The following is a 14220-nucleotide window of genomic DNA, read 5'->3' as shown; positions in this document are numbered from 1 at the left end:
CCTTTTAGGCCCTGTTTGATATAGCTTCGTCTTAAAAAAAATCAGCTTCTAGCTAGTTAAACTTTTAAATTTTGTAATGTTTGGAGAAATCTATAAAAACAAATTTTTTTTGAAAATCACATGTCACTAGTAGAAACTTTTAGAATGTTGCTTTTAGAAGCTGCTATGATTAAAAATACAAGAAAATAATAGTTTTTTTTATCTTGACAACACTTTTAAAAGTAGAGAAATTTTACTAACACACCTCTAATATCTAAATACACATCTCACTTGTTTGTAAATTCTTAAATCACCATTCTACCCCTTTCTGAACTTTAAATTGAAAATATAAAAATCCAGAAGTTCCTCCAATTTTAGCGTGGTTGGGCGACCATACATCGGCCATGGTGAAATTCTTTGTGACTCTCTCAATCATACCAAGCATTTTTGGGGCATAGATGCATAGTAACAAAAAGTAAACCAAAAATTCTTTATTATGATCTGACATCGAATCAATAGTCATCTTCCCTGAGCCCTTTTATTACTAATGTATAACAAACGTGTGCAACTGTATGCAAGCAGTCGATTGAATTGGGAAGAAGGGCTGAAACTTACAATATATGTTGCTTCATATATTTAGGTCTATTTTATTTGAAATGTATTGGGACTTTGCGGCTATAAGGCTTGTTAATTGGATTTTTGAATCATAATTGTTTCAGACGAGGGAGATGAACATGAGAGAAGAGAAGACATAATTATATATGAGAAAGTGAGAGGCCTTGTTGCAGGTTCAGAAGAGAGTAAAAAAGACAAGGGTGAGAGAAGGATAAAAAAGGAAAAATTAGACAAAATGTGGCAAAAAATTTAAAGAGGTGTATTAAGAAAATTACAATATGTGAATAAAATTACTCTTAAAAGTAATATTTACCAAACATGAAAATGTTTTTATTTACAGTTGATTATTTTCATATCACAGTTGTAATAGTTTTTTTTAAAAGTCACAGCAGTACCAAACTAGGCTTTAGAACATTAGCAAGTCCGTGATTGTGTATGACATCGCAAATTCATCCCTTCCATCGCCATTGTTTTAATTTTTCCAAAATGAGGGAATTTGTGGTTTTTCTTAGCTGGGTTACCTGGGTACACGAGTACAGTTTGATGTCTTCTCAAAAAAGAGTCACAGTATGATGAGTCCTGCAGTCTAGAAGCCCATCTAACGGCTCCACTTAACAAGCCTCAGCAGTAGTCGCACCATTTCGACCCTTCCAATTTTAAAATGACAAAAACTCAGGGCGGGCTCCTCCAATAAGAACCTGGCTGCAAGTCTCGCACTACCTTGACACTCATAGAAAACATGGATCTGGGTCATCTCCTCCACCTCCTGATTCCCTCTACCACCTCCGTAAGTACCCATCTCCAAAACCCCTCACTCCATTTTCCCCTATTCCCCATATTTTTAATTCATTCGTTATCTCCAGGTTGCCATACTAGCATTGTTCTTTGCTTACTTGGCCATTGCCGGATCTACACTTCCCGGCAAACTTGTCCCCGGCGCCGTCTTGCAAGACGGGTCTCGTCTCCATTATCGCTGCAATGGTCCGTCTTTACTTAATTCACACCAAGTGTTTGATCAACTGTCTGATTATATCGACTGTAACGATTTTGTATTGGGTGATTTGTATAGGTCTGATATCGCTTCTGATTCTGGCTGGGATTCTAGGGGCTGCTTCCAAGTTGGATATCGTATCGCTTACTGTATGTGCTCACTACTTCATTCTGTTTTCTGCATTATTCAATTCTATGTGCTGACTATATTTTGTCATTGGAATTGTGTCTACTTGGTTTGCTTGTCTAGTTACGGCATTATTCCGGCTTTTGTTTAGACACGCTTATAAAATGAAGATGATATAACTATATTGGCTAGGATTTGAGTAGTATCAAATGCCGTTGGGACAAAGTTGTACAAGGTAAAATGGGATTGATGATTTTTTTGGAGAAAGGCGAGAGTGGAAAGATTCAAGCTGAACCTAAAAATGCATACTGGACAGTTTTGAGCTGTTGTTTATGTATTGGGTGCGTACCTCCAAACTCATCAGAAGGGCATTTTGTCCACAATCATATTTCATTTTTCATTTTGTCCCTGAGATTGGTTATTTGACCTTCCTAGATGGGTCAGTTTCCATGTGACTGAACAAAATGGAGAGATATCTAAAGCTGTAAATTAATGGAGGTTATGGTGATAATATTTTTATTTTATTTTTTCTTCATCAGCTTATTGTCTATGGATGCGCATCAGAAATTGAACATGTATATAAAAATGAATAAATTGTTTGCAGGTAATAGCAGACAGAGGGCTTGAGCTGTTATCGACAACTTTCCTGTTTAGTTTCCTGGTAAGTTGGGAATCTATGGACATTTATTTTTCTTCAACTTTCCAGTTATGGCATTTGAAATAGATAGTGGTATTGTAGTTTGCTAAGTGCATGAACAAATCTTATATTGGCATGCTGGTTTAAGATGAGAGTCTCTTTGTTACAACTCATTGTGACAACTGCTAGAGGAAAATTTTGAGCTTCTCAACGTTTTCGATTTGCTTCTCATATGGAAAGCCTCCATATGCATACCACCATGACCTCGTAGCAATTCTGGTTGAAGAACCCTAGTAATCAGCGAAGATTTGACTGGATGAATCATTTGATCAAGCTTTCGAATTGCTTTGCATAGTAGTTAGTGCTTCATTTACTTCTCAACCCCATATTGTAAAGAAGAGCTCATAGTCTGCACTCACTTTTGTTTAACTCTGTGAAACCATATCATTCATTTCCAGTAGGTGAGTAGTGGGCCATTCTGATTATGTTATCTTCATTGGTTTATTTGATTTCTTATTATGGTAGGTCGCATTGGTACTTTATGCCGTTGGCTGTAAATCAAGCAACCGCTGTTCTTCCTTAAAGCCTCATGTGTCTGGGAATCTTCTAGATGACTGGTAATTTATTTATTTCTGTCAGTCTCCTTTTGGAAAAATGGTTTTATGTTATGATGTATGTCGGTAAAAACGAAATTCTAAACTATAATGGACAGACACACATACACACAACTAATTTTCCCACCCTTTTGTTACCTACTCTACAGCACCTTTTGCACCATCTTTTTTGACAAATTTTAAAAAAGAAAACATGCTAGGACAATATATTTTTACATGAATTTTAGTACTGATACTGTTAAACAATCCTATCCTTGATATTGCCTTTAGCATGATAGCACAAATTAATTCCGGGTGTATCTATTGCCACCTCACAAACCACTTTGCTCACCCCGTATTCTCTTCACACCCCACTCATATAATTTTAATTGTAAGTCTACTTTGTTCACCCATTAACAATACCTAAAAAACCTTTTTCTAAATTCTACTTTGTTCACCCTACATTCTCTTCATATATTTTGTCAAATTCAGATTTGCTCAAGGTAAGTAAAATCACCAAGTGAACAAAAATTCACATGAAAGTATAAATCCAAGTTAAAGAACAAGAAAAAACTTTCAAATTTAACAACTCAATGGTATCAGTCGATATCAAAATGCACAATGTATGTAAATGTATCTCTAGTAGCAACGCCTTCCATACTTCTAAGTTTCTTGAACTGATCTATCCGTTGTTCATAAAAACGGTACAATAGTTGTCCATGGGAATTTACATACAAAGTCGACATGGGAAATAATGAGTAAAGGGATAGATGAATCATCAACAAAGAAAAAAAAAATACAAACAGTTTACCTCATCGTTAGGTTAAATGCTAGTGTCTTCAGACTCACGACCGAATATGATAAATCTGGGTTAAAGTTATGAAATTTGTGTTCATCCAAAACAAAAAGATAAAAAAGAAAAAGAAATACATTTGTAATTTGTAACAACTTATTGTCCCTTGCTGTAATTTTACATCAGGGTATTTTGGTATTTCAATAAATCAACAACGCGTGGGGTGAGAAAAGTGGTTTTTGGGGTGGTAATAGACGCACCCTTAATTCCCTGGTTATGACATTTTGTGCTAAACTTTACAGTACTATTATGACCAAAAAATAATTCTTCCTTAAATTAGTGAAAATTTTTATCAATCACATTTATATATCGAAATAATGTTTACATACACAAATCAAAATTAATTTATATCTTGAACCAATCTTGTGTTGCTAAACAAATAACCAATCCTTGATGTTTGTCTTCATCGCCGCTACATTCAGTGATCAAAACGTTGATAGCTTAAATTGAAGGCTTCAGTTTCTCTATCTGCTTCAATCCCGTAGAGAATACAATAATATTAACATGGACATTCTAACTTTGTTTTTATAGGTGGTTTGGAATACAGCTGAACCCTCAGTTTATGGGAATTGACCTCAAGTAAGTAATCTAGTCTTTATTCTTTGTGGCAGCATCCTTAATCAGTTTCTTATGTTATTTATGTGAATCTTGTTCCCCTCTACCTCAGTATATAACAGTAATCTATCTCTCAATGCAGTCTGGCTGTGAATCCTTTTGTCCATTTCACTTTCCATTTACTTTACACACATGTTGGGCAAGATTTAAACATTACTTTGCTAAGAAGTTTAGGCCATTTGAAGTAAATGAGATGAATATTTGGTCTGATATTATTAAATATATGAAGCCTGTAAAGCTGATAATATTCTATTATGTAGATTTTTCTTTGTTAGAGCTGGAATGATGGGCTGGCTATTTATCAACCTTTCAATTTTCGCAAGAAGTGTCCAAGAGGGAACGATGAGTCAATCAATGGTCCTCTTCCAGTTATTCTGTGCGGTAATCTTGGAACCCATTTTAGATGTCTATTTATATATGCGTATTGCATTCATGCTTATATACCTGTTTCAATCTGTGGTGCTGTACATTTACAAAAATGTTATGGTGCTTGCTCATATCACCTATAAATAGTGGGCAACCGCTTAGTAAACTCGTTATAAATGCTCATCTCCGCCCATTAGATCATTCTGCTTTGTTTACTGGTTGTAATTACTGAGATTCTGTCCTTGTTTTTTCTTCCAGTTGTACATTCTGGACTACTTTATTCATGAGGAGTACATGACCTCCACGTAAGTACATTACCGTGGTACAGTCTGCTTTCTATTTTATGAAGAAGCATTTTTTGCCTCAAAATTATTTTGAAATGCTCTTACCCTGCCAGACAGAACTATGACATGCAATTCCTATGTTTGATAATTTCTGATCACTGTAGCCATTTATTTATTCGTCAATATGTACTTATAGGTGGCTATCTTCATGTAATATGTCTTTCTGTAGTATGTTTCATTGTTGTGACTAGCATGTGTTATATTTATTTCTTTGCATATCCACTCTATCTTTACATGGTTTCTATTCACAGATGGGACATAATTGCTGAGAGATTGGGCTTTATGCTGGTATTTGGAGATCTAGTGTGGATTCCTTTCACTTTCAGCATCCAGGCATGTTACACTGGAATTGAGCTTTGATAATTTAAATGGTTTTGTATGTTCCCTGTTCATTTTTACAGAACTTAGATTCCCAGAGAACTGTTATAGTAAAAGAATTGTTGTTCTAGGTTATGGGAAACTGAAGGAACATTTAAACCCTGAGTTGTATTCTTCATGGTTATAGTTAATCTGAATTTTGATATACTTCGTATAGGGCTGGTGGCTTCTGAGTAACAAGGTTGAGTTAAGAACAGCCGCTGTCATTGCAAATTGCTTCACTTTTGTGATTGGGTAAGTTTCTATCATCATATTATTGGCATCTGAAGATCTATTATTGACTTTATTTTAGTCCATATCATCACATTAAATTTTAATATCCATGCTGGATAGGTACCTAGTATTTAGAGGAGCCAACAAGCAAAAGCATGTATTTAAGAAAGATCCCAAAGCACCTATATGGGGTAAGCCTCCAAGGGTCATTGGGGGTAAATTGCTTGCTTCTGGTTATTGGTGAGCTTTCCTCACTCCTTATCATCTTTTGTTTTCTTATTCTCATCATTATCGTCATCAATCTTATAATTTAAAGACAAAAGTAAATGTAGTTCAACAAAATCCCACGGTAATGGCACACCATCATCATTCATTCATTTATTGATAATATTTGGACAATGTAGAAGCAACTTTGTCTTTTATCTTACTGAATTGTAGACTTTGGTCTCATTCTACAATTCTTTTTGGAGAAAGAAATGAGTGAATACAGTTTCAGAATCATCAACTGATCAACAAATGATTGAATCTATAAATTAGAACTATGATAATTGAATTGTTCACCCAGCAAATTTCAATTCTGGTGTGAATGAAATAACAGATTTATTGGGCTCTGAATACATTATGGTAGTAGGGATACCTGCTGCTTGATAATGGAGTCTAAACTCATAAAAGTTCAAGTAATTTAAAAAGTGAATTTGATTTTGTATTCAACATCTTATTTACGCTCATCTCATGTCTGTTTAACAAGTATAAGAAATAATGAACAATTGCAACTTACCATATATTGTATTGTTGGAATGGGGGGTTGACTGGCTCAGGCTCTTACCCATAGTTATTGGTTTAGGCACATGATGACTGAATTAGTTTGAACATTGTCTTGGGATGTATGAATCTGTATATCTCATCATAATAGTATGATCTTGACTATCCAATGCTGGTGCTGACAATCTGCCTTACAAGTAAAAAAAGCATATGAAAAAGTTGGGAAATTCATGACGTTTCATCACAAACGTACTCTCACATTCTGTTTCTGTGCAGGGGAATCGCAAGACACTGTAACTACCTTGGGGACTTGTTACTTGCCCTGTCTTTTAGTTTACCTTGTGGGATGAGGTAGTCTCCTATGAATGTTCGTACTAATTTCTTCTTAGACAAAAAATTCTATGTTTAACACTCACTCACTTTGCAGTTCTCCAGTTCCATATTTCTACCCGATTTATCTTCTCATTCTGCTTATTTGGAGAGAAAGAAGAGATGAAGCTCGCTGTGCCGAGAAGTATAGGGAGATCTGGGCAGAATACCGCAGACTTGTTCCATGGAGAATATTACCCTATGTTTATTAACTAGCATTCTCTGCGGTCGTTTAACATGTGACCAAAGGTGTAGCTGCGGTTATGACCAAAATGAAAAGCAAATGCAGCTGCAGTAGGCCTCATGCATTTTTGTTTGTACCAAATGACTACAATGTTGAAGACACTAATCATATATCGCTCATGTTTTTTGTTAATGACATGAAAAATAAATCCAGAATGGAACATAGTTCATTCATGCACTGTCTTCCTTTTTTCTGTGTTCTGCTGGATCCAATTGAGAATATGCCATTCTTCTTTTGTTGTATAAAATAGACAGCATCTTTCTCTTTATCACAATGGGAACAATTCATTAGTAAAAGATTAAGTTGTAATATAGGGTTACAAATGTAGTAAAAGAGCCATAGTCATACTTGTAAATGGAAATTAGTTCAATGGACCTAAATTGGAGCTAAACTCTCCAAGACGAGTTTACAAAGATAGCTACAAATTGGCATCAGGTCATAAATGGTTCAGACCAACTCCGGCATATCAACCCGAGTCATGGCAAATCCATGAAGGAAGAATGTGCACCCCAGACCAAGCCTAGTACTAGAGCTCAGTGTTAATGACTGGTTCTACGAGTGAAAGCTGGTAAAATCTGCGATATCTTAGTGCATTTTGCTGCACTCAGAGTAGTGTAGTCGCATTATGCACGCTCCTAATGATCTCGAACAAAAAGAAAACCATTTGGTAGGTGGGTCGAAAATCTCAATTTCTTCTTGAAAATGAACCCATCCAATTCTGGCTTAACATTACATCAATTACTTTTTTGGGACATTTGCTAGCACTAGAGCTTTATATAGAGTGAGATTTACAGATTGGGAAGGTTATGGGTGGTCCAAGAAATGGCAGATGGAGCAAGCGGTGGTTGATAAGTTGGTGCATGATGAGAATGATGCACGTTTGGGGGCACAATGATATGGGAATGCAATTGCACTAAAATTATTGATTCACCAATATAGCCAATTAATAAAGCATCATCGAAGAAAGAAGCCAACTAAAAGCCTGATATGATTCTGATGCCATTTTGATAATATTGTAGCTGTGTGGTTGCTTTGTAGTTGAGGAAGAGAGAGCATCCATCCTTGTTTCTTTTTTCAATTGCTTAGGTTTGCGGTAAGTCTCAGTCAAATGCACAGAGCCACAGGCAAAGTGAGTGAGGGAGAGAGGTGGTGGGTGGGGATGGCCCCCTCTTATTGTGTCTTCTTTTTCACCTCCATTATCAATGCCCTTATGGGGTCTGTCTCTCGCTCTCTCGCTCTCTCGTCCCTATCACTACAATAAAAGAAGATGATGGTTGTGGACTAACCTCCATGGCTGTACTATATCTCCTCCTTGGAGATTTATGGAAACTTGGAAACCATAAACAAACACTAGGATGATGGTACCTATCTCTTACTCACCGTTCTTGTTTTTATCGAAAGTTGTAATTTTTGTCATTTCATAAGGTGATGAAGAAATAAGGCATTTGGGATCCGATTCGAGACGAAAGTGAAAGATCTTAAGTTCGACTTTTGTAACGTTCTCAGAGAAGAATGCAAGTCCGCTAACAAGCTTCGAAAGCTTAAGAGACGAATAAGAAGGAAATTCACACTTGTTTGCGTTCCAAACTACAGGGATGAACCTTCACTTTTTCTGAAGAACTTCGTCAATATTTCTCTAATATTGAATGAGATTTTCGATCGAGGTTAGATGAATGTCTTTGGAGATCAAAATATGATAGAGAACTTCTGATGACTAGGAATCTAAGAACTTTCAGACTTTCAGTGGTTTGGATGCTGAGTTCGGAGACAGTAGTTTATAAACTCTTTGAATCTTCTCTCCCTGTTTGGTTCTCAATTTCTTGCATGAATAATAGTCTTTTTCTTTTGAAAGGGGCTTTTTGGAAAAGGTCGATTATAGGTCTAACGAGCACGATGTCTAAATACTATTTTTGGAGGTATGAATAGAAACTTATAATAAAATAATGTTCTTTAATACTCTCCAAAGATGCATAAAAAGGATTTTGTGTCTTTTTTGTGGTCTTGTAACTGTGGGGATAAGTATTATGTATATGGCCCGTCATATTGACTAAATTGCAATGTTATTTTCATGGGCCCTATTATTTTCACATTTCATGTTATGCAAGTAAATTTGACCTTTGTGAGATCACACTTAGTTCTCATAGTGCAACTCTAACAGTTTTTTTTTATTTTTATTTTTATTATTTTTGTGTTATAAGAAAGTAAAACGTCAATTTTTATTTCTTAGGCTTTACCTCTAACACATTTCTTATTTTACAACAATCTTTAAAATCTCAATATTTCTTCCTTAAAATTATAAATATTGCAGTACAACAGTTGGGCAATTTATTCTCTTATTTGGGGATAATTATAGAGAATATATTGCAAGAAAGAAGGCTTATTCTTCCTTAAAATAGAGAAAAACTGTTTTAGTTATTTTGATATAAAAATAAGAAATTACAAAGGCAAACGAGACGGCCCGGTTTAAGCATACCTAATCGTGCTTCGTGCCGTACTCGTGTCGGCCCGTTTATTATAGTGTTGGGCTCATGCCAGCCCATTGGCTTAAATATTAAGCTCGGCCCGAGCCCATATCGTGATGGCCCGTGCTCGTACCGTGCCAATAAACTGGTCGTGCTCGTACCATCCTATTATAAGACACGATTTTGAATTTTTTTTTTTGAGTAGTAAAAAATTAATTTTGTTTAACTAGAAAATTAAATATGAAAGAAGAAAGATACTACAACATTTTACATGATTTTGTTATATTATTGTGACATTGATTAGTCATGTTATGTTTGGTTGGAAAAAAAAATATTAATGACATAAATGTAGATGGAATTGGATAAAATGTCCAAATTTCAAATCTCATGATTAATTTTTAGGCCAATTACATAAAAGTCCATTTTGAGACATTTCTCCTACATAGGTCCACCAAAACATTTTTATTCACATAAGTCCACCCAAGTCTAAATATTGTGTTATAATAGGTATTAAAGTTCAACATAATTATAGACAGTCATTCAACAAAAAAAATTAGATTGTCTCCCTTATATTTACAAAAATTTATATTTACAAAAATGTCACTAGTGTAAAAAGTCAACAACCACTCTCCTTCGGAAAGTATTCGGCCGACCTCCAGCCAACTCCGACGATGTCTCCAGCCAATCTCCGACAATGTTTTCGGCCGACCTTCGACAAAGTTTCCGGCGATCTCTAAAACTACTACCATATGCAACAAAAGTTATTACTATCAACAACAAAAACCACTACTGTCAACAACAAAAGCTACTACTGCTAGCAATCAAGGACTAAAATTTCAACTATCATGGAAATTTCGACCGTCCAAAAAATAGATATTTCGAAGAAAATATTGAGATATATAGAAATTGATAAATTTTTTTAAAGAATTAAGGTGAAAAATGTGAAAATTATTGAGTGTATACATAGAAGATTTTGCATGAATTATTCAAAGTGACTCTTCAGCAAAGTTGGTTAAGGTGATTCCAAAAGGAATTGACGACCTGGGTTCGAATCCCCACGTGGGGGGAATAATTTTTGTTCAAAATATTCAAATCTAGGACCAATTGAAGACAATAAATCGCCAATATGTCGTAAATATTGAGATTTTCCTGAAACAGATATTTCTTACGTTTCGAACGATATTGCTATGGATGCTTAGAAATTTTCAAACCATAAAAAAAAACGATGAATTCGGCTATATATCGTTGAAAATATCGATTTTTTAGTCCTTGCCAGCAATAAATGTTACTATCGCTACCAACAAAAGCTACTACAACCAACAACAAAAGTTACTACCACTAGCAACTACAACCATCAACAAAAGCTACTACCACCAGCAAAAAAAGATACTATCGCGACAACCAAAAGCTACGCAACAAAAAAAAACTACCACTGTAAACAAAAACCACTACTACGAGCAACAAAAACTATCACCAAGCATAATAAAAATGGCCAATTACATATAAGTCCACTTTAAAACATTTTCTCTTATATAAGTCCACCCAAACATTTTTACCCACATAAGTCCACCAAGCTTAAATAAAGTTCTATATTAGGTATTAAAGTTCAACAAAATTACAAACTACCATCCAACTAAATAATTAGGTTATCTCTCTTATATTTACGAAAATGTCACTTGTGTAAAAAGTCAACAACCACTTCTTTCTAGAAAAGTCTTCGGCTGATCTCCGGCCGACCTCGGGCGAATTTTCCGACTGACTTCCGAGGAAGAATCCGGCGACAATAAAAAATTACTATCGCCGGCAACAAAAGCTACTACCGCTGGCACCAAAAGCTACTATCGTCACCAACAAAAGCTACTACTGTCATAGTTAAAAGTTACTACCAACATAAACAAAAGATACTACCGCTAGCAACAAAAGCTACTACCGACAGTAACAAAAGCTGCTACCGCGAGCAACAAAGATACTACCGTCAGCAACAAAAGCTACTATTGCTAGCAACAAAAACTACTACTACAAGGACCAAAAGCTACTACAAGCGGCACCAAAAGCTACTACTGGTGATACCAAAAGCTACTACCAGCGGTACCAAAAGCTACTACTTACTACTATAAGGACCAAAAGTTACTACCACCGGCACTAAAAGCTACTACCGGTGATACCAAAAGCTACTACCAGCGGTACCAAAAGTTACTACTTACTACTATAAGGACCAAAAGCTACTACCACCGGCACCAAAAGCTACTACTGGTGATACCAAAAGCTACTACTTACTACTATAAGGACCAAAAGCTACTACCACCGGCACCAAGAGCTACTACTGCTTATATCAAAAGCTACTATCGCCAACACCAAAGGCTGCTACCGCCGGCACCGAAAGCTACTACTACAAAAACTAAAATCTACTACTACCGGCACCAAAAACTACTACTATAAAAAACCAAAAGCTACTACCGGTACCAAAAACTACTATAGCCGGCACTAAAAACTACACTCACCAAATAATCCACCAAGTTTACAGATACAGGAACAAACAAAAAAACAAGGAAAATCTACTTGATATTCTTCAATACTTTTCCATTCACCATTACTAATACTAATCAAATAATTCACCACAACTTTACACATACATGAATTAACAAAAAAAACATAAAGGAAATCAAACAAGAAAAGTGAGAATTGGAGATCGGATCTGGCGGCCGACGATGACAGAAAAGATGTTGCTCCCTCAATGGAGATCCGGTCTTCGTTCGCCGCCGATGATGAGTCGTGGAATTCCTTGTCTTCGATCGAACGCACCTGAATGGAGTCGTCCTCAGAATGTTGGCGCATATCTCGGTGAGCCCCGCCTCGATCTTCAATCTCGGAGATGATGAAGGACGTCACCGTTTGATAGATCTGAGGGAGAGACCTCCGACGCAGGCAGATTTGCAGTCATATTCAAGAGCCAGTTTGGTGACGACCTTGAGGGAGATGCAGTCGAGATTGAGGCTGAGGTCGTCGTGCAGGCATCGTCGACAGTCGATCCGGAAGTCATCGTCGAGGCTAGGCGGTAGCATCGTCGTCGTCGGAGAAGCAATCGAGGTCCTGCCTGAATTTGTCTCGAAGTAGCAGTGGCGTCATAATTGAAGGGGAGAGAGAGAGAGAGAGAGAGAGAGAGAGAGAGAGAGAGAGAGAGAGAGAGAGAGAGAGAGAGAGAGAGAGAGAGAGAGAGAGAGAGACTGATTTGGGAAAGAGGGAGGGGAGAGAGAATGAGAGAAACTGATTTGGAAAAAGAGGGAGGGGAGGGTAATTTAGGTATAGAAAAAATAAACGGATGGGTTTGGACCAAATGGTGGACTTATGTAAGTAAAAAATTTAGGGTGGATCTATGAGGAAAAAAAAGCTGAAAAGGAGACTGTTGTGAAATTTTCTATAATAAAAACTACTACCAAATAATACAAAATTTACTCAACATATCGAAAACATACTATCGCAGTGTCGAAAACATACTATGACCGTGTTGAAGATATACTATCTCATACAATCTCGATATCTCATACAATCTCGATTCCATTCATCTACACTATTACAAAACGGTTTCATGATTTCTCATCCACTAAATTTCAATCGAATTAGAAACAATATCAACACAAAACATCAGCAAACTCTTTGTTTACTTTTTCTCAAAACCAAAGAAAGAAACTCGGCCAAATTACACTACCATGTTATCAGAACAGTCACCTCCAATCAGAGCTTCGGAGATCTACAAGTCGTCGACTAGATCTAATACTTCTCGATCGGTGACCTCCGAGTGTGGTGAATCAGCGACAGCGTCGTTGGAGATCGATGTCGTTTCACCTCGGCAACAAGCTCTGCTCCACTCTCCTCGCTCCTCCACGACCTCTTACTCAACACCTTATCCTTTGTCGCCGACCGGATCTACCTTCTCGATTCAGGATCCAGGCCGTGTCGTTAAGGTGTGCGGCGTAGGTCGTCGTTGTGGCGGCGGCGTCGGCCATAGAAGAATGTAGAGAGAGAAAGCAGAGAGAGAGAGAGAAAGAACGAGAGAAACTGAATTGGTAAAAAGAGGGAGGAGAGGGTAGTTTAGGTAGAACAAAAAAATAAATTGATGGGCTTAGACCAAAAGGTGGACTTGTATGGACAAAAATTTAAGGTGGACTTATGAAGAATAAAATGTTGAAGTGAGAACTCCTGTGAAATTTTATATTAATTTTAAAATTTTTTTATAAAAATAAAACAATTATTGTGTTTCTAAAGGCCGGCTCGCGTGCTTGGGCCGTGTTAGGCCAAAAATAGGCTCGCGCACAACCAGTTCCCAACAGGTCAAAGTGGAAAGCTCGTTGAGCTTGAGGAGGTAGCTGATACAACCAAATACAAGAATCAGAAACATAGTGAGCTAAAGAAGCTAAAGTATATGTTAAAAAGTTTGCTTCTCTGAAAAACTGTTTCAGTTACTCTTAACATCAATATACTTTCGCATAGTCCATAAGTTAAAATAAATAATTTTCCACATTTTCAGTGTCAATTGTAAAAAAAGCCCAAGTCTAAAATAAACACATTTAGAAAAGACTAGTGTGAATGACTCCAACATATATATATATATAGAGAGAGAGAGAGAGAGAGAGAGAGAGAGAGAGAGAGAGAGAGAGAGAGAGAGAGAGAGAGAG

At 36.5% G+C, this 14220-nt stretch overlaps 1 protein-coding gene across 1 annotated transcript; it reads left to right on the top strand.

Annotated features, from left to right (window-relative positions):
• The first annotated feature begins 1121 nt into the window (after positions 1–1121).
• On the top strand, positions 1122–7261 carry LOC101306832 (delta(14)-sterol reductase-like). Its single transcript, XM_004302983.1, has 13 exons — positions 1122–1381; positions 1458–1575; positions 1664–1734; positions 2316–2372; positions 2874–2965; positions 4326–4373; positions 4670–4790; positions 5034–5080; positions 5371–5452; positions 5655–5731; positions 5831–5950; positions 6749–6823; positions 6900–7261. Exons 1-13 carry the CDS (start codon positions 1334–1336, stop codon positions 7051–7053), a joined length of 1110 nt encoding a protein of 369 aa, XP_004303031.1. The 5' UTR covers positions 1122–1333; the 3' UTR covers positions 7054–7261.
• The last annotated feature ends 6959 nt before the right edge of the window (positions 7262–14220 follow it).

The sequence above is a fragment of the Fragaria vesca genome, linkage group LG6 (genome assembly GCF_000184155.1).
Source record: "Fragaria vesca subsp. vesca linkage group LG6, FraVesHawaii_1.0, whole genome shotgun sequence".
Taxonomy (NCBI): domain Eukaryota; kingdom Viridiplantae; phylum Streptophyta; class Magnoliopsida; order Rosales; family Rosaceae; genus Fragaria; species Fragaria vesca.
Note: the sequence above shows the minus strand (reverse complement) of the source record. Positions and strands in the feature narration are given on the sequence as shown.

Coding starts and splice junctions, on each gene's coding strand:
- LOC101306832 (XM_004302983.1), top strand. CDS start 1,334: ATGGATCTGGGTCATCTCCTCCACCTCCTGATTCCCTCTACCACCTCC. Junction 2,373..2,873: donor CTTTCCTGTTTAGTTTCCTG/GTAAGTTGGGAA, acceptor TTATTATGGTAG/GTCGCATTGGTACTTTATGC. Junction 5,732..5,830: donor TGCTTCACTTTTGTGATTGG/GTAAGTTTCTAT, acceptor CATGCTGGATAG/GTACCTAGTATTTAGAGGAG.